This window comes from Suncus etruscus, chromosome 7 (genome assembly GCF_024139225.1).
Source record: "Suncus etruscus isolate mSunEtr1 chromosome 7, mSunEtr1.pri.cur, whole genome shotgun sequence".
NCBI classification, from domain to species: domain Eukaryota; kingdom Metazoa; phylum Chordata; class Mammalia; order Eulipotyphla; family Soricidae; genus Suncus; species Suncus etruscus.
This window is the reverse complement of record NC_064854.1, coordinates 82,216,691-82,235,725: the sequence shown is the minus strand read 5'-3', so window position 1 is coordinate 82,235,725 and position 19,035 is coordinate 82,216,691. Positions and strand designations below refer to the sequence as shown.

General features: G+C 35.6%; 1 protein-coding gene across 1 annotated transcript in view; it reads left to right on the top strand.

Annotated features, from left to right (window-relative positions):
- MLIP (muscular LMNA interacting protein) overlaps positions 1-19,035 on the top strand; it is a 160,421-nt gene that overhangs the window by 71,402 nt on the left and 69,984 nt on the right. The window contains 2 exon segments of the mRNA XM_049777647.1: positions 5,060-5,125; positions 5,209-5,292. Of these exon segments, the coding sequence (XP_049633604.1) occupies positions 5,060-5,125; positions 5,209-5,292 (150 nt within the window).

Genomic DNA, 19,035 nt, shown 5'->3' with positions numbered 1-19,035 from the left:
ATGATGTAAGCCAGAATAAGAAGGATAAATACAGAATATTACTTATATATGTATTTAGAATAACTGCATGAAAAAATGCAATGGTCTAAGTAGGAGTGGTTTTGAATACCACTGTCCCAGTGTATAGTGAGGAGAAGGAAAGAAACTGAGTAAAGGTGGAGAAACACAAATATGAAAGAATGGAATCCAGGGCCAAGTGATCTCAGGTGTATTGGTGGAGTTAAAAAAAAGAACAGACTATTCAAGTTAAAAAGATGTTCCAAGTGTTTAAGAGAATAAAGTAACTTGTACTAAAAGTGAATATATAATTTCATCTTATTAACTGAAAGACTTCAGATGTTGCAATTAATGGTAAAGACTTTTAAAGTTATGACTGAAGTGTTAAAATATGCTCAGATTGAAGAACATAAAATTAACATATAGAAATAATTAAAAATGAAAATTATAAATAAAATATAACAGAAATTATAATTAAATATAAAATATTAAAAATAAAGAAATAACTTAGTTTAATATAAATTGGAAATGAGGATGAATTATTGAACTGAATATAGATTGCTAGAAATCACCTTCCATTAAAATAGAGTAGAAAAATTAGAGTAAATTAAAAGAGCACCAGTAAACTGTGGGACAACAAAATGTAAGGAAGTCTCAAAATAAAGAAAAGAAGAAAAATGGAACAGATAAATATTTGAATAACACTTCGAACGAAAATTCCTAAGTTTAATGAACCAGGTAAATATATTCTTTTAAGAAAGTCATCACTTTAGGAAGATTATTTCAAGGAAAACCATATCTAGCAACATCACAACAAAATTGTTAAAAGTCAAATATTAAAAGATAATCTTGTAGGTAGAATAAAATAATTTGTTATATTTTGTTGACTGATGAGTGTTTATCAGAAATTATGGTCAACAGAAGACAGTGGAAAAATCCTTAAATGCTAAAAGAAAACTGAATTATATTTTCATATAAAATTATCTCAAGAATTATGACAGAATAATATATTAAGCCAAGAAAATACTAAATAAATGCCTTGATAGCAGCAGACACAAAAATGCTAAAACAATTTGCTAGAGTGAGGATAAATAATTGTAATAATAATTCCTAATTTCTGAATAAAAAGTAGATCATGGAAAAGGATGACTAAGTATATAACTACATATATAATTTTATTGAGATTTCTTATAATACATACAACTGTTTAAAGAAAAATAATGACACGATGTCTGTAGCATATTTAAATATCTATATGACAATTAGAGCATAAAACAAAAGGGGAGATAAAACAAAATATAGAATTGTGATATTGTTACATATTATATAAGACTAATCTGGATTTTTGTACTGTTAGGATTGAACAAAAAGAGTTTTGAATATTTTCAAAAAACTAGATTAAGGAATTCTTTCCTCCTCTGGGAGCCAGAATGTTTAGCCAGCATGGGGAATGGCAGGGTTGCATGCTGAATGCCTTTTTACCAAGCTTAGGGGTGGGAGCTGCGAGGCTCAGCTGTCTCCAACAGCCTTCCTTCTCCTGGACTCTGGGGCTATCCCTGGGTGCCTGCCCAGGGGGCCAGCAAGGTGAGTGCTGGGGAGGAGTTTAAAGGCTTACCCCAACACCCACCCTGCACAAGAGGGGCTGGCTTGGGGAACTTGCTGGCAACTGTCCTTCTCAATAGTGTCCATTTTCAAACCAAATGTAAAGTATAGATAATTTAATAGGATATCATAGGGTTTAATTTATGTTTGCAATATAAAGAATTTCTATGTTGTACACTTTTATTCCGCTTAGCCTCACTTACACTCATGTTACAAGCTCCCTCATCCCCACCACCTATTACCCCATATTTAATCATTTTTACCCTTAATTCTTGGCTCCTCATCAAGCAAATCATTATCCTCACTCAAGCCAGCTGCTAATCAGCTCCCAAAGTGAAGAAATAGACTCTCGGTCTGAGAAGAAACCAATACTCTCTTCCTATTTATCTACTCTCAGAGGCCTCTTGTCCTCCACCTTCCTTCACTGTGTACCTACCATACTCGGTTTCTGAGAAGTCCCCACTCAAAGACATTTCCTGACATGGGACTTCTGGGAGTAGTTTTGCAAACCTCAGAAGGCCAAATCACAGACATAAAAGGGACATGTATATCTCTTTTGACTACCTCAGATATATTCCCTTAACAGCTATAACTCTTATGAATATCCTCTTAAATAGTGACAATTTTACCCACTGTTTTCTTTTGTGTGTGATCTGTTCAATAAGGAATTCTGGCAGAAGGATCTCTCTGTTTAGAGTTCATATTAGAATCAAGTTAGGGAGATTGTTGGACTTGTTCCCTCTGCCCCCAGATGCACCAGTAATACCTGTGGCATTGTTCCTCTTTTACACATTAAAATGGGAAAATATTACATATGCAGACGATTTAGCAACAGCAACAACCTGCTTGCATGACAGGGCTCTCTGCATCTAATGGTGAGGTGAAACTACAGGATGCTGCACATCATCCTGACTCGAAGGAAATGTACAGAAACCAGAATCTTTAACTACAGAATCCTGATACCAACAACAGCTAATGTGCGAAAAATTTCACTGGGACCAAAGAGAATGATTCAGGGGTTGGACCACCTAGTATGCCTGCAGCCCAGTCTCGGTCTTATGCCAGAAAACTTCAGGGGTAAGGGCTCCTTGTATTTAGGCCAAGGCTTTTTCCCCCATTTCCCCCATATTTTGCTGGGCATATGCAAACAACAATTGCCACTCTCACACCATTATTACTGTACCTCTACAACCTTTTTCCTCCAGCTCATTCTAACAACATAATCAGAATTTATCTGAAGGTGATTACATTCATGTCTAGCAATCCAGGATGAATAGTTACTAACTTAAATGACAAATCCTTGGATTATTCAGATTGATTGCCTATTGTTTTTTTTATCAGCTTTACATAAATATAACAAAGAAGTAGTTTTTAAAATGAAAGTAGGAGCATTCACCATATCTTTAGGAAAAAAAAACAAACTTACATTAAAGAAAGTCAAGAATTACCTTGTTCAGTTAAGTTCCCTTGTGCTAACTTAACTATACACTTTCACAAATGCTGTTTGAATAATAGTTCCTAATTAGTCTACTTCTAAAAATAAAAAGAAGAATAAATCGGAACCTGAGTTGTGGCACAAGTGGTGAGGCATCTGCCTTGCCCGTGCTAGCCTAGGATGAATCTTGATTCAATCACCTGGTGTCTCATACAGTCTCCCAAGCCAGGAGTGATTTCTGAGTGCATAGCTAGGAGTAACACCTGCATGTCACTGTGTGGCCAAAAAAATTCAAAATCAAACAAACAAAAAAAGAATTAGTCTACTTCTATTATTGAATGTGACCCTTACTGTGTTTTCTTTGTGTGTGTGTGTGTGTGTGTGTGTGTGTGTGTGTGTGTTTAGGTGTGTTTTATTTATGTATGTGCAGAGGATGAAGGATTATTTAAAAACCTGATTGTGCTCATGTCTTAGTCATGATTCTGTGCTCAGGGATCACTGTTTACAGCAATCACAGGACTATATCATATACAGGGATCTAAAAGGTCAGCCTTATCTACTATATTTTCTCTTTTCTTCCATAAACTAATCCAGGTCTTAATACATTATAATACTGGGATCCAATAAGAAAAAAATGTGTGACTCAGACAAAAACAAAAAGTTTTAGAGACAACTAATTGACAAGGTTCATTTCCAACTTGATACCAGGTTGTGACATCTGGGAGAAGATAATATTTTTCTGAAAAATAAAAACAAATACAGTCAATCAACAAAATGAAGAAAAGTCAAGATATATTCCAAACTAAGATAAATCTCCATAATCAAGTCCTAATAAATAATAAGTGGGACCAGAAAGATATTACAGTGTATAGGCCAACAGTGTTATATATATCTGACATAGATTTGAGTCCTGGCACCAAATATGGTTCCCAGGATACCAATAGAAGTGATCCTTGAGCACAGAGACAGGAGTAAGCTCTGAACTCTGCTAAGTGTGGCTTCCAAACAAAAGAGATAAGTAATTTACCTTAGAGTTACTATATCTTTTATAGATATTCACACTGAGGTTAAAACATAAAAAACAGGGGCCGGAGCAGTGGTGCAGAGTGGTAAGGCGTCTTCCTTGCCCATGCTAGTCTAGGATGGACCGCAGTTCGATCCCCTGGCATCTCATATGATCCTCCAACATAGGAGCAATTTCTGAGTGCATAGCCAGGAGTAACCCCTGAGCATCACGTAGTGTCGCCCACAAAACCAAAACCAAACCAAATCAAAACAAACAAAACAAAACATAAAAAGCATAAAAATAATTTTGGCAAAAATCAAGTAAAATTGTAGGCTGCACAATAAAATAATATGAAAACTTGAATATTCACCTACAAACACTATAAGATAGAAAAAATAATAAGCAAACTCTGGATAGTTTAAAAGGAAAAGGTATGTAAATGTCAATATATAAGGTAAATATGAGGCATTCTTAATGGAACAATATACACATTTTCATTAAAACAGAGAAAAAATGTTTTAACAGAAATAATGTGTGCATATCTTTTCTTTTTTTTTTTCACTCCATGTGTGTATATCTTTACAAACTGAAAAAGTAAAGGAAAAATATTTATACTCAGGAAACTTAAAATGCACCTGTGTATATGATTTAATTTTTAATTTTTTCTAAAGCACTTCCCTAAAAGCTGTGTAATATTTTGAACAATGACTAAGTAATTGTCATTTGTGTGTGTAGCTTCCCATTGTTTTAGGGTGTGAATAATGTTCATCTTGATGCATTGATATCCAAGTCCTAGTTTGTATGTTTAAAAATCTCAATCTCCTGCCTGTAATCCATTGCTTTATGGTATTTATTTAAGGAGAACCTGGACAAATGTGATAAATGGTTCTAGGTCAGGAACATGAAATGATTCAATGATTTTCATTGTGAAAATGTTGAATTACATAGACTTTCTTTAAAGAGAATGTTCTACTATGCGAGCAAAAAATTTACATGAGAACTATTTTACTTATCTCTAGGCATTGGATAAACCTCTCCAAACTGAAAGTATTTCCAAAGACAACGTATTTGACCCACCATTGGAGGTAATTAAGTCATATTAACCCTGCTTCTTAAATGCAATCCCTAAAATCAATGCTAACTTAGTACCTGATTTCAATTCTTCCAGTTCTGTTTCCCTGCACAGCTCAGGAAGCAAACTGAAGAGCTCTGTGCTACCATTGATAAGGTCTTACAGGATTCCTTGTCTATGGTAATGCCTTAGACTAGAAAGCACAATTCAAACATTTGCTTTGCTTCTTCTTAATTTGCCTCTTCTTGTATATGGTGTATAACAACCTTGAATTTTTTATTTTATTTTGCAGCATTCTTCTATTTCTCCTTCAAGTTCTGACCCAAACAGAGTATGTATATTTTATTATAATGCTGTTAACCGTAGAGTTTCAAGAGCAATGATTTTTGAAAAAATATAAAGTAACCCAATAGTAAATTAGGTAATTAATTTAGTGAGCAACAACTAGCATTCTTTTATTTTTAATAAATAACAGTTAAGTATCATATTCTATTGTAAGTACAGAGTAGTTATTGTTGACATTTTCTTTAATTTATTTGTATATATATATATATATATATATATGGCTGCAGAGTAAAATCTACTTAACAATGGGTCAAGCTCAAAATGGATTGAAAATTAATATGTTATAGCTATTGTTAAATGTTGGCATACTAAAAACTATGAACTTTATGGAAAATCTGTAGCTTGATTTTAGACCAAATTTAAATGCACTACATTAAAAACTCAATCACAAATTTAAATCAAGTGAAAATTAAGTAAACTAAAGTAGTATTAGTCTAGTAGGTTTTATTTGTTTTTTGTCTTTTGAAGTAGATTTAGGTATACTCAATGGTACTCAAGGTTTACTCCTATATCTGCACTCTGAGACCACTCTTGCTAATATTGTTTAGGGGATGATAAGGAGTGACAGGGATTGAACTCTTGTTAAACACCTGCAAGGATAATACCCTACCTGCTATACTATCTTTCTGTATTGCCCCCTCCCTCAAGTCTAGGAGTTATAATACAGTTAGTCAAATTGAAATTTGTTTTTCTTTTAGTAAATTGAATTCATTCAATTGTTTCTTGACTTGAACAGAAACTTAAATATCTTATTAGAACACTGTTAAAATTGAATAAATATTACTATGTATGTAATGAGACTATTTTCATTTTTTGCATAAAATATTATTCATACACAAATTATTTTGTTGAATTTATACTTTAGATAAATAAAACCAAATATAAACATTTTCATGATTTTCTCTTTTATAGGTATTTATTAGGATGTATTTTTGGAGGCAAATTTATTTACTCATATATATATAATATCAATGGTTTTATGTCAGTTAATAAAATTGATATTGTGTATATGAAGTAAGTTTATGATGTTCAACCTAATATTTTATGACATAAGTTATAGTATGTAGTTGATACCTGCTATGTATGTGCTTTGGCACATAGTAGATATTGTAAGCTGCCTCCTCTCTTTGCTGTGTGCTAGACTTTGAACCACACTCCCCAGATCAATCCCTGAGAAAACTTCTTCAGAGGTGAGCTATCCCCACTCATGAAAAACAGAGCCAAAGGAGCAAGGTGGCTGTGCACAGCTCCTAGCCAATGAACACCAGCACAACACGTAGCAAACACCACACTACAAGCATGACTATGTGGAAAGAACACAGGCCAATACCATATATAGAGAATGAATATTGTAGCTCTGATGATGTGAAAAGTGCCAACCACCTATTTAGCCTCTCAGGTAAAAAGTTTAGAGAAGAAATACGGAGGAACCTCATAGAAATAAAGAGAAAACATGGATCAAACTGAATGAACCACAAATAGAAATCAAGAGGATATGAAGATAGAAATCAAAAAACTGCAAACTACAATAAAAGGATTGAAAAACTCGGTAGATGAAATAAAAACCTCAGATTACACAACATTTAGACTTAGAAATGTTAAAAGGGACAAAAATAGAGATTTTGTAATAATCAAGGGAGATGCAAAACAGGAAGAAATCTCACTTCTAAACATATACATACCCAATAAGGGATCAGCAAAATATTTAATACATTGTTAAGAAATCTGAAAGAAGACATCAATAGCAACATAATAATAGTAGGAGATTCAACACCGCCATATCACCCCTTGATAGGCCAATCAGGCTGAAACCCAACAAGATTATACTAGTCTGAAAGGAGAAATGGAAGATACACACACACACACACACACACACACACACACACACACACACACACACACACACACACATATAATCAGTTCATTACCAGAAAACTGGATACACATTCTTCTCAAGTGCATATGAGTCATTCTCCAGGATAGACCACATGCTGGCCCATAAAACAAACATCCATAAAATCAAGAGAATGGAAATTGTACAGACTACCTTTTCAAATCACAAAGCACTGATATTACAAGTGAACTACAAAGGGACACAGAAGAAAAACTTTAACACCTGGAAATTAAACAGCTCACTACTGAACATCTAGTGGATCAGATATGAACTCAAGAAGAAATCAAAAGAGTCCTGGAAACAAAGAACAGACACAAATTATTAGAATTTGTGGGACACAGCAAAAGTGGTAATCAGAGAAAAAATTTCAGCTTTGCAAGCACACATCAGGGAAGAAAAAGTGGCCTACATAAATATAAAATTAGAAAATGATAAAAAAAAGAAATCAAAAATAGGTAGTCAGAAGAAAATATCAAAACTTAGAGCAGAAATCAATGAAGTGTAGTTCCAAATCACATTCCAAAAGATCAACAAAAGCAAAAGTTGGCTCTTTGAAAAAAACAAACAAGATTGATAAACCACTAGCAAATTTCACAAAGAAAGGGAGAGAAAGAAACTTAGAAACAAAAAGGAAGAGATCATTTGAGATACTACAGAGATTTTAAGGGGAATCAGAGACTACTTTGAGAAACTCTATGCCAAAAAACATGAGAACCTGAAAGAAATGGATAAAGTTTTGTACTCTTACAATCTTAGGCAGTTGAACCAGGATGATCTAGCATATTTATATAGCTCTGCCACTATTGAGGACATTAAAATGGTAATCAAAAGTCTTCCCCAAAACAAAGCTCAGGCCCACATGCATTCACTAACAAAATCTTTCAAACCTTTCATAAAGATCTACTTTTCTTTTTTTTTTTTTTTAATTTTTTAATTTTTTTTTTATTTAAACACCTTGATTACATACATGATTGTGTTTGGGTTTCAGTCATAAAAGGAACACCACCCATCACCAGTGCAACATTCCCATCACCCAAGTCCCAAATCTCCCTCCTCCCCACCCAACCCCCGCCTGTACCCTAAACAGGCTCTACATTTCCCTCATACATTCTCAATATTAGGACAGTTCAAAATGTAGTTATTTCTCTAACTAAACTCATCACTCTTTGTGGTGAGCTTCCTGAGGTGAGCTGGAACTTCCAGCTCTTTTCTCTTTTGTGTCTGAAAATTATTATTACAAGGGTGTCTTTCATTTTTCTTAAAACCCATAGATGAGTGAGACCATTCTGCGTTTTTCTCTCTCTCTCTGACTTATTTCACTCAGCATAATAGATTCCATGTACATCCATGTATAGGAAAATTTCATGACTTCATCTCTCCTGACAGCTGCATAATATTCCATTGTGTATATGTACCACAGTTTCTTTAGCCATTCGTCTGTTGAAGGGCATCTTGGTTGTTTCCAGAGTCTTGCTATGGTAAATAGAGCTGCAATGAATATAGGTGTAAGGAAGGGGTTTTTGTATTGTATTTTTGTGTTCCTAGGGTATATTCCTAGGAGTGGTATAGCTGGATCGTATGGGAGCTCGATTTCCAGTTTTTGGAGGAATCTCCATATCGCTTTCCATAAAGGTTGAACTAGACAGCATTCCCACCAGCAGTGGATAAGAGTTCCTTTCTCTCCACATCCCCGCCAACACTGTTTATTCTCATTCTTTGTGATGTGTGCCATTCTCTGGGGTGTGAGGTGGTATCTCATCGTTGTTTTGATTTGCATCTCCCTGATGATTAGTGATGTGGAGCACTTTTTCATGTGTCTTTTGGCCATTTGTATTTCTACCTTGTCAAAGTGTCTGTTCATTTCTTCTCCCCATTTTTTGATGGGGTTAGATGTTTTTTTCTTGTAAAGTTCTGTCAGTGCCTTGTATATTTTGGAGATTAGCCCCTTATCTGATGGGTATTGGGTGAATAGTTTCTCCCACTCAGTGGGTGGCTCTTGTATCCTGGGCACTATTTCCTTTGAGGTGCAGAAGCTTCTCAGCTTAATATATTCCCATCTGTTAATCTCTGCTTTCACTTGCTTGGAGAGTGCAGTTTCCTCCTTGAAGATGCCTGTAATGTCCTGTAGTGTTTTGCCTATGTGCTGTTCTATATATCTTATGGTTTTGGGGCTGATATCGAGGTCTTTAATCCATTTGGATTTTACCTTTGTACATGATGTTAGCTGGGGGTCTAAGTTTAATTTTTTGCAAGTGGCTATCCAATTGTGCCAACACCACTTGTTGAAGAGGCTTTCCCTGCTCCATTTAGGATTTCCTGCTCCTTTATCAAAAATTAGATGGTTGTATCTCTGGGGAACATTTTCTGAGTATTCAAGCCTATTCCACTGATCTGAGGACCTATCCTTATTCCAATACCATGCTGTTTTGATAACTGTTGCTTTGTAGTACAGTTTAAAGTTGGGAAAAGTAATTCCTCCCATATTCTTTTTCCCAATGATTGCTTTAGCTATTCGAGGGTGTTTATTGTTCCAAATGAATTTCAAAAGTGTCTGATCCACTTCTTTGAAGAATGTCATGGGTATCTTTAGAGGGATGGCATTAAATCTGTATAATGCCTTGGGGAGTATTGACATTTTGATGATGTTAATCCTGCCAATCCATGAGCAGGGTATGTGTTTCCATTTCCGTGTGTCCTCTCTTATTTCTTGGAGCAGAGTTTTATAGTTTTCTTTGTATAGGTCCTTCACATATTTAGTCAAGTTGATTCCAAGATATTTGAGTTTGTGTGGTACTATTGTGAATGGGGTTGTTTTCTTAATGTCCATTTCATCCTTATTACTATTGGTATATAGAAAGGCCATTGATTTTTGTGTGTTAATTTTGTAGCCTGCCACCTTGCTATATGAGTCTATTGTTTCTAGAAGCTTTTTGATAGAGTCTTTAGGGTTTTCTAAGTAGAGTATCATGTCATCTGCAAACAGTGAGAGCTTGACTTCTTCCTTTCCTATCTGGATTCCCTTGATATCCTTTTCTTGCCTAATCGCTATAGCAAGTACTTCCAGTGCTATGTTGAATAGGAGTGGTGAGAGAGGACAGCCTTGTCTTGTGCCAGAATTTAGAGGGAAGGCTTTTAGTTTTTCTCCATTGAGGATAATATTTGCCACTGGCTTGTGGTAGGTGGCCTTCACTATATTGAGAAAGGTTCCCTCCATTCCCATCTTGCTGAGAGTTTTGATCAAGAATGGGTGTTGGACCTTATCAAATGCTTTCTCTGCATCTATTGATATGATCATGTGGTTTTTATTTTTCTTGTTATTGATGTTGTGTATTATGTTGATAGATTTACGGATGTTAAACCAGCCTTGCATTCCTGGGATGAAACCTACTTGATCGTAGTGGATGATCTTCTTAACGAGGCATTGAATCCTATTTGCCAGGATTTTGTTGAGGATCTTTGCATCTGCATTCATCAGTGATATTGGTCTGTAATTTTCTTTTTTGGTAGCGTCTCTGTCTGGTTTAGGTATCAAGGTGATGTTGGCTTCATAAAAGCTATTTGGAAGTGTTTCTGTTTGTTCAATTTCATGAAAGAGTCTTGCCAAGATTGGCAGTAGTTCCTCTTGGAAAGTTTGATAGAATTCATTAGTGAATCCATCTGGACCTGGGCTTTTGTTTTTCGGCAGACATTTGATTACTGTTTTAATTTCATCAATGGTGATGGGGGTGTTTAGATATGCTACATCCTCTTCCTTCAACCGTGGAAGATTATAAGAGTCCAAGAATTTATCCATTTCTTCCAGGTTCTCATTTTTAGTGGCGTAGAGTTTTTCAAAGTAGTTTCTGATTACCCTTTGAATCTCTGTCATATCAGTAGTGATCTCTCCTTTTTCATTCCTGATACGAGTTATCAAGTTTCTCTCTCTCTCTTTCTTTGTTAGGTTTGCCAGTGGTCTATCAATCTTGTTTATTTTTTCAAAGAACCAACTTCTGCTTTCGTTGATCTTTCGGATTGTTTTTTGAGTTTCCACTTCGTTGATTTCTGCTCTCAGCTTTGTTATTTCCTTCTGTCTTCCTATTCTTGGGTCCTTTTGTTGAGCATTTTCTAGTTCTATTAGCTGTGTCATTAAACTACTCAGGGAAGCTCCTTCTTCCTTCCTGATGTGTGCTTGCAAAGCCATAAATTTTCCTCTCAGTACTGCTTTTGCTGTGTCCCATAAGTTCTGAGAGTTTGTGTCTTTATTGTCATTTGTTTCCAGGAACCTTTTTATTTCCTCCTTGATTTCATCTCGGACCCACTGGTTATTGAGCATGAGGCTGTTTAACTTCCAGGTGTTAAAGTGTTTCTTCTGAGTCCCTTTGGAGTTCACAAATAATTTCAGAGCCTTGTGGTCAGCGAAGGTAGTCTGCAAAATTTCTATCCTCTTGATCTTATGGAGGTATGTTTTATGTGCCAGCATGTAGTCTATCCTGGAGAATGTCCCATGTACATTGGAGAAGAATGTGTATCCAGGTTTCTGGGGATGGAGTGTCCTATATATATCCACTAGGCCTCTTTCTTCCATTTCTCTCCTCAGGTCTAGTATATTCTTGTTGGGTTTCAGTCTGGTTGACCTGTCCAGTGTTGACAAAGCCGTGTTAAGGTCCCCCACAATTATTGTGTTGTTGTTGATATTATTTTTCAGATTTGTCAACAGTTGTATTAAATATTTTGCTGGCCCCTCATTCGGTGCATATATGTTTAGGAGAGTGAATTCTTCCTGCTCTACGTACCCCTTGATTAATATAAAATGTCCGTCTTTGTCCCTTACAACCTTCCTGAGTATAAAGTTTGCATTATCTGATATTAGTATGGCCACTCCAGCTTTTTTATGGGTGTTGTTTGCTTGGATAACTTTTCTCCAGCCTTTTATTTTGAGTCTATGTTTGTTCTGACTATTCAGGTGCGTTTCTTGTAGGCAGCAGAAGGTTGGATTGAGTTTTTTGATCCATTTAGCCACCCTGTGTCTCTTAACTGGTGCATTTAGTCCATTGACGTTGAGAGAAAGAATTGTCCTGGGATTTAACGCCATCTTTATTTCAAAATTTGGTGTGTCTTTTGGGTAGTCTTGTCTTAGATTAGGTCTTTCAGTTTTTCTCTTAAGACTGGTTTTGTGTCTGTGAAGTTTCTGAGCTGTTTTTTGTCTGTGAAACCATGTATTCTTCCATCAAACCGGAAAGTGAGTTTTGCTGGGTATAGTATTCTGGGTGAAGCATTCATTTCATTCAGTCTTGTCACAATATCCCACCACTGCTTTCTGGCATTGAGCGTTTCTGGTGACAGGTCTGCTGTAAATCTCAGGGAAGCTTGCTTGAACATGATTTCCCCTTTTGATCTTGCTGTTTTCAGAATTCTGTCTCTATCTGTGGGATTTGTCATTGTGACTAGGATGTGTCTTGGGGTGGTTTTTCTGGGGTCTCTTTTGGTTGGTACTCTTCGGGCATGCAGGATTTGATCACATATATTCTTTAGCTCTGGAAGTTTCTCTTTAATGATGTTCTTGACCATTGATTCTTCCTGGAAATTTTCTTCCTGGGTCTCTGGGACTCCAATGATTCTTAAGTTGTTTCTGTTGATCTTATCATAGACTTCTATTTTCGTCTGTTCCCATTCTTTGACTAATTTTTCCATTGTCTGCTCATTTGCTTTAAGTTTTTTGTCCAATCTCTCCTGCTGTATGGAATTGTTATGTATCTCATCTTCCACAGCACCAAGTCTATTCTCAGCTTCTGATACCCTGTCCCAGAGCTTATCCATTTTGTCATTCACTTCGTTTACTGACTTTTTCAGTCCTGTTAGTTGACATGTTATTTCAGTTTGGAGTTTTGTCATTTCTGCCTTCATATTTTCTTGGTTCTTATTAGTGTTCTGTTCAACTCGATCCATGGTTTCTTGGAGTCTGTTGAGCACCTTCCATATTGCTAGTCTAAAGTCCTTATCTGAGAGGTTGATTAGTTGTTCAGTCATTATCTGGTCCTCAGAATTGTCATCTTCATTCTCTATGTCTGATGCTGGCCTGCGTTGTTTCCCCATTGTCACACTTGTATTGTGGGTTTTTCTATGTGTTGTAGTGGTATTCATTGTCTATATGATGTAGGCAGCACACTCCTCTGGCTCCTCCCTTTCTGGATGGGCTGACTTGCCTCTAAGGGAGGGGAGTCCTCCGTGGATGAAGCCTCACACTGGATCAAATCTTAGGCCCGAGCATGCAACAGAGAAGACAGTCCAGAGAGAAATGTTTGCTTCTGTGATATAGTGCTGTTCTTAGTGTGATTTTTCCTTCTTGTTGCAATGGAGTTCTTTCCTTAGAAAGAGTGCACGGCCGCGTAGCGAAGCGGAGCCGCCGTGCTCCTCTGAGCCTCTTTTTGCCCCACTCGCAAGAGTTTCACGCAAGAGGACAGTAGACAGACATAGACAGGTCACACTCACAGTCTTTCACAGCTGAGCCCCACTGGGCCGGTGTACTTTCGCGGATTTTTCCCGCCTGGTGTCACACACAGGGAGCCAGCTTTTGCAAAGGTTAGCCGGTTTTTATGCTCTGAAGTCCCTCCCTGAAAATGGCCTCTGGGCGAGCGAGGTTTCTGGAGGCTCTTTTTGCCCCACTCGCAAGAGTTTCACGCAAGAGGACAGTAGACAGACATAGACAGGTCACACTCACAGTCTTTCACAGCTGAGCCCCACTGGGCCGGTGTACTTTCGCGGATTTTCCCCGCCTGGTGTCACACACAGGGAGCCAGCTTTTGCCAAGATCTACTTTTCATAATGATCTACTTAACAGGCTCTGGGGACTGCATAAGATCAGGATGTAGGAAATGGAACCTGGGTCAACAGTATGCAAGATAAGTGTCTTTCTTGCTATTTTATCATGTAGGTAGTTTTTGTTTTGTTTTGTTTTTTGGTCAAAGTGTTTTATGGATTTTGGCATGATTTCAAATAGTTTTAAACTTTATTTAAGCACCATGGTAACAAAATTGTTCATTATTGGGTTTCATTCAAAGAATGTACAGGATGCTTTACCAATTCATTTTCCCTATCTCCCATTCCTCTCTCACTTCCTACTCCCACTCCTGCTTGTCTCTAGGATAGACCATTAGTTTCTCCCTCTCAATTTCTCTTTTTCCTTTTGACACTGTGGTTTTCACTATTATTGATGAAAGGGTGCCTTGCCTGTCATGTTCTCCTCTTTTAGCACCCAGTTTTTGTCTAAAGTGATCATTTCCAAATATCATTGCCACAGTAGACCTTTCTCTACCTGCACTCACTGCTTTTTGTGGCAAGAAGCTATTCTGGGCTGGGCCACCTGATCCTTTACTATGTTACCTATGGTTATTATTATCATACTATCTCTTGTTTATAGTATATTCCAAATATCAGTGAGATTGTTATATCTATATCTCTTTCCCTCTGACCTATTTCACTCAGCATAAAAATCTCCATGCTCATCCATATATAAGCAAATTTCATGACTTCATTTTTACAAATGGTTGCATCCTATTCCATTGTGTAGATATACACAAGTTTCTTTAGCCACTAATATGCTGTCAGGTACCTGGGATATTTCCAGATTCTGACCATTGTAAATAGTACTACAATGAACATAGGAGTGAGGAGGGTATTTTTAAATTGTGATTTTGTGTTTCTTGGAGTAGTATTGCTGAATCAAACAAAAGCTCAATTTTTAGCATTTTGATGAATGTTCATATTGTTTTCCCAAAAGGCTGCATTCCTACAGGAATAAATAAAAGTCCCTTTCTCCCAGTATCCACACCAGCACAAGTTCTTGTTATTTTCGTTTTGTGTGCTGGTGTGGTGTGAGAAGGTATTTCATTGTTGTTTTGATTTGCATTTCCAAGATTATTAGTGAGGAGAAACACTTTTATGTGCCTTATGACCATTTGTATTTATTCTTTAAGGAAATGTCTTGATTTTTTCTCCCCATTTTTGGATGGGATTAGATTTCTTTCTGGTAAATTTCAGTCAATGCCTCATATATAATAGATATTAACCTCCTTTTCTGATGTTTGTTTTGTGAATAGATTCTTTCATTCCGTAGTTAGCCTCTGTATGTTATTCATTAGTTCCTTTGAGGTGCAGAGGCTTTTCATTTTAATGTAGAATTTTAATGTAGAATCATTTGTTTATCTTTGCTACCATTTGCTTGGAAAATGGTGTTTAATCATTTAGATGCCTTTGGCTTTGAATGCATGAAACTTTCTGCTTATGTTTTCCTGTACATATATTATCATTTCATTGATTTGGCCTTTGTACATAGTGTTAAGAAAAGATCTATGTCCAGATTTTGCCTGTAGTTGACCGGTTTTCTCACACCATTTGTTGAAGAGGCTTTCTTTGTTCCACTTTGTATCTCTTGTTCCTTAATCAAAAATTAATTATAAAACTGTGCTTCCATCTGTAGATAGTCAAGTTTATTCCATTGATCCGAGGATCCGCCTTTCTTCAAATTCTATTCATTTTTAATGATTAGTGATTTCATTTTATTATTTGTGTATAGAAAAGCCATAGATTTTTACATACTGTATTAACTTTGTAGCCTGACACTTTACTATGGAAGTCTATAGCATGTCTAATAGCTATGGCAAGTACTTCCAGTAAAGGAAAGGGCAATCTGACCTTGTGCCAGATATTAGTGGAAAGGCTTTTAATTTTTCTCCATTGAGTAAATGTTTGCAATGGATATGTGATAAATGGCTTTGACAATATTCAGGAAAGTTCCTTCAATTTCCATCTTGTTGAGAGTTTTTGGTTTTGTTTTGTTTTGGGGCCACACCCAGCAACACTCAGGACTTACTCTTGCCTTGCACTCAAAAATCGCACCTGGCAGGCTTGGGAGACAATATAGGTTGCAGGAAATGGGCCATACCAGGTCAGCCGCATGCAAGGCAAATGCCCTAACATTGTGCCATCGCTCCAGCCCAGTGTTGGGAGTTTTTAACATAGACAAATGCTGACCTTGTCAAATGCTTTTTTAGCATCTATTGATACGATCATATTATTTTGTTTTTCTTTTATTGATATTTTTAGTATATTGATTGACTTGTGTATGTTAAACCATCCTTATTTCCCTGGTCATGCTGTATAAAAATCTTGATGAGTTGTTGATTCTATTTGCTATCATTTTCTTGTATCCGTGTTCATCAGGGATAGCAGCCTCTAATTCTGCTTTTTGTTATCAGAGTGATGTTGGCTTCATAGAAACATTTTGGGAGTGTTTATGTTTTTTCAATTTCCTGGAAGAGCTTGAGGAGAATTGGCAGTAGGTCCTCTTTTTATATGTTTGAAAGATTCCCTAGTGAATCTACCTGGGATGTTTTTTTTTTGTTTTGGGGAAGCCTTTTGATTACTCTTAATTTCCTCAATAGTTATAGGTCTGTTCAGGTAATCTTGATCTTCTTGGAACAACCATGGAAGGTAATAGGACTACAAAAATTTAACCATTTCTTACAGGTCCTCTTGTTTATGTTTGTTTATTTTTGCATAGAAGTTATCAAATTAATCTCTGATTACACTTTGAATTTTGTAGAATCTATAGTAATATAGATTTTCATTTCTGATTCGCTTATTAATCTTCTCTCTCCCTTTCTTTGTGAGGCTTGCAAACCATGTTTGTTTGTTTGTTTGTTTTTCAAAGAAAAAATGCTTTCATTTAACCTTTAAATAGTTTTGAGTGTCTAATTCATTAATTTTATTTAGTTATCAGTTTTATCATTTTCTTTCATTTTCCTCCTTTTGTCTCATTTTGTTGCTTTATTTTCCAATTTCTTAAGTTTTGCATACAATTTATTCATGAAGGCCTTTTTTTCCATTCTTATGAATGAATGTAAAGCTATAAATTTTCCTTTTAATAACTCTTTTGCTATGTCCCACATATTCTGATCATTTATGTCTATTTTCACTAATCCTTTTATTTTATTTGATTTTTGTCTTTGACCCACTGGTTTTTCAGTAATGAGCTGTTTAATTTCTAGGTTATAAAGCTGTTTCCATATCTGTTTATAATTCACCTCTATTTTTAGTGCATTATGGTCTGAGAGTAGAAACTATTTCTATCCTCTTGCTTTTATGGAGGTATGTTTTATGGCCCAGCATGTGTTATATCTTGGAGAGAGTCTCATGTGCAATGGAGAAGAATGTGTATCCAGTTCTCTGGGGATGAAAAGCTCTCTCTCTAAACCTACTGCCACTCTCTTCTATATTGTCAGTCAGAGCCAGTATTTTTTACTAACTTTGAGACTGGTTGCTCTCTGAAGGGATGACAAGGCCTAAAGTCTGTGTATTCTGATATTAGGATGGCCATCTAGTATATTTAAGGGAGGTTTTTGCTTGGATAATTGTCCTACAACCTTTGATTTTGAGCCTATGTTTTCTTTGACTATTCAGATGTGTTTCTTACAGGCAGCAAAACTTTGGATCAATTTTTCTGACCCATTTTGCCACTCTTAATTTGCTCATTTAGTCCATTGATTTTAAAAAAGATCTGAACGGTATTTAGTGTCATCTTTTTGTAGGACTTTTATGTGTTTGTTGGGTCTCTCTTGCTTTAAAGTAGACCCTTCATTTATTTCTTTAAGTTGGTTTTGAGTCTAAATTTTCTGAGCTGTTGTTTATCTATGAAGCTGTGTATCTTTCCCTCAAATCTGAATAAAAGTCTTTTAGCACACTTTTCTAACTGCTATTGGTAGGCCTTTTAATGTTATTTGAATAAAAATAGATATAGGGAACTTTCTTCCTTTCTGATCTCAGAGGCACTGATTATATATTTTGTCAATGTTGAGAATGATGCTTGCTATAGATATTTGTTACTATCTTGAGGAATCTTTCTTTTTAAACTCTATTTTTGTTTAATCATGAATGAATGTTGGGTCTTTGTCAAGTACTTCCTTTGCATTGACTGACATGCTCATATTATTTCACATATTTGTTTTACTTCTTTAGTGTATTATGTTAGCTTTGCACATGTTAAATTATCTTTTTATTCCTAGGTTAAATGTCATTTTATTATGGTTTATAATCTTTCTATACCCCTTCAGATTCATTTTTCTAAGATTTTGTTGAGGAATTTGATTTCTTTTTCTTCAGGAAATTGGTCTAAAAGTGTCTTTTTAGTAGTATTTCTATCTATTTTGGATAGTAGTGTAATGTTGGCATCTTATAAACTGTTAGGAAGGATTCTTATTTTTTTAATATTTGGAATAGATTAAAAAGTAAGGACAGTAAGTAATCATGAAATATAATTATCTCATCTCACTACCAGTGAGTTATGATTTGCTGCATAGTGCGATCATTTTTCTTTTATATCACTTGAATCTATTTTGACCTAATAACTTATAGAAAAATATTCTATAGAAAACCATTTAATAATTATTAAAAATCTTTCCTAAAGCAATATGATTTACAAAATTACTCATTTTAGACATTTTTATTTTTCAATTTTACAAACATGGTTTTAGTTGGGTTTCAGTCATAAAAACAACACCCCCTTCACAATTGTAGCAGTCTCACCACCAATGTCTTCATTCTCCTTCCTTCCCCCTGTCTGTATTAGAGACAGACTTTCTACTTCTCTCACTCATTGACATAGTCACCATAGTTGTCAGTGTAGTTATTTATATAGCTTCTTAACTAAA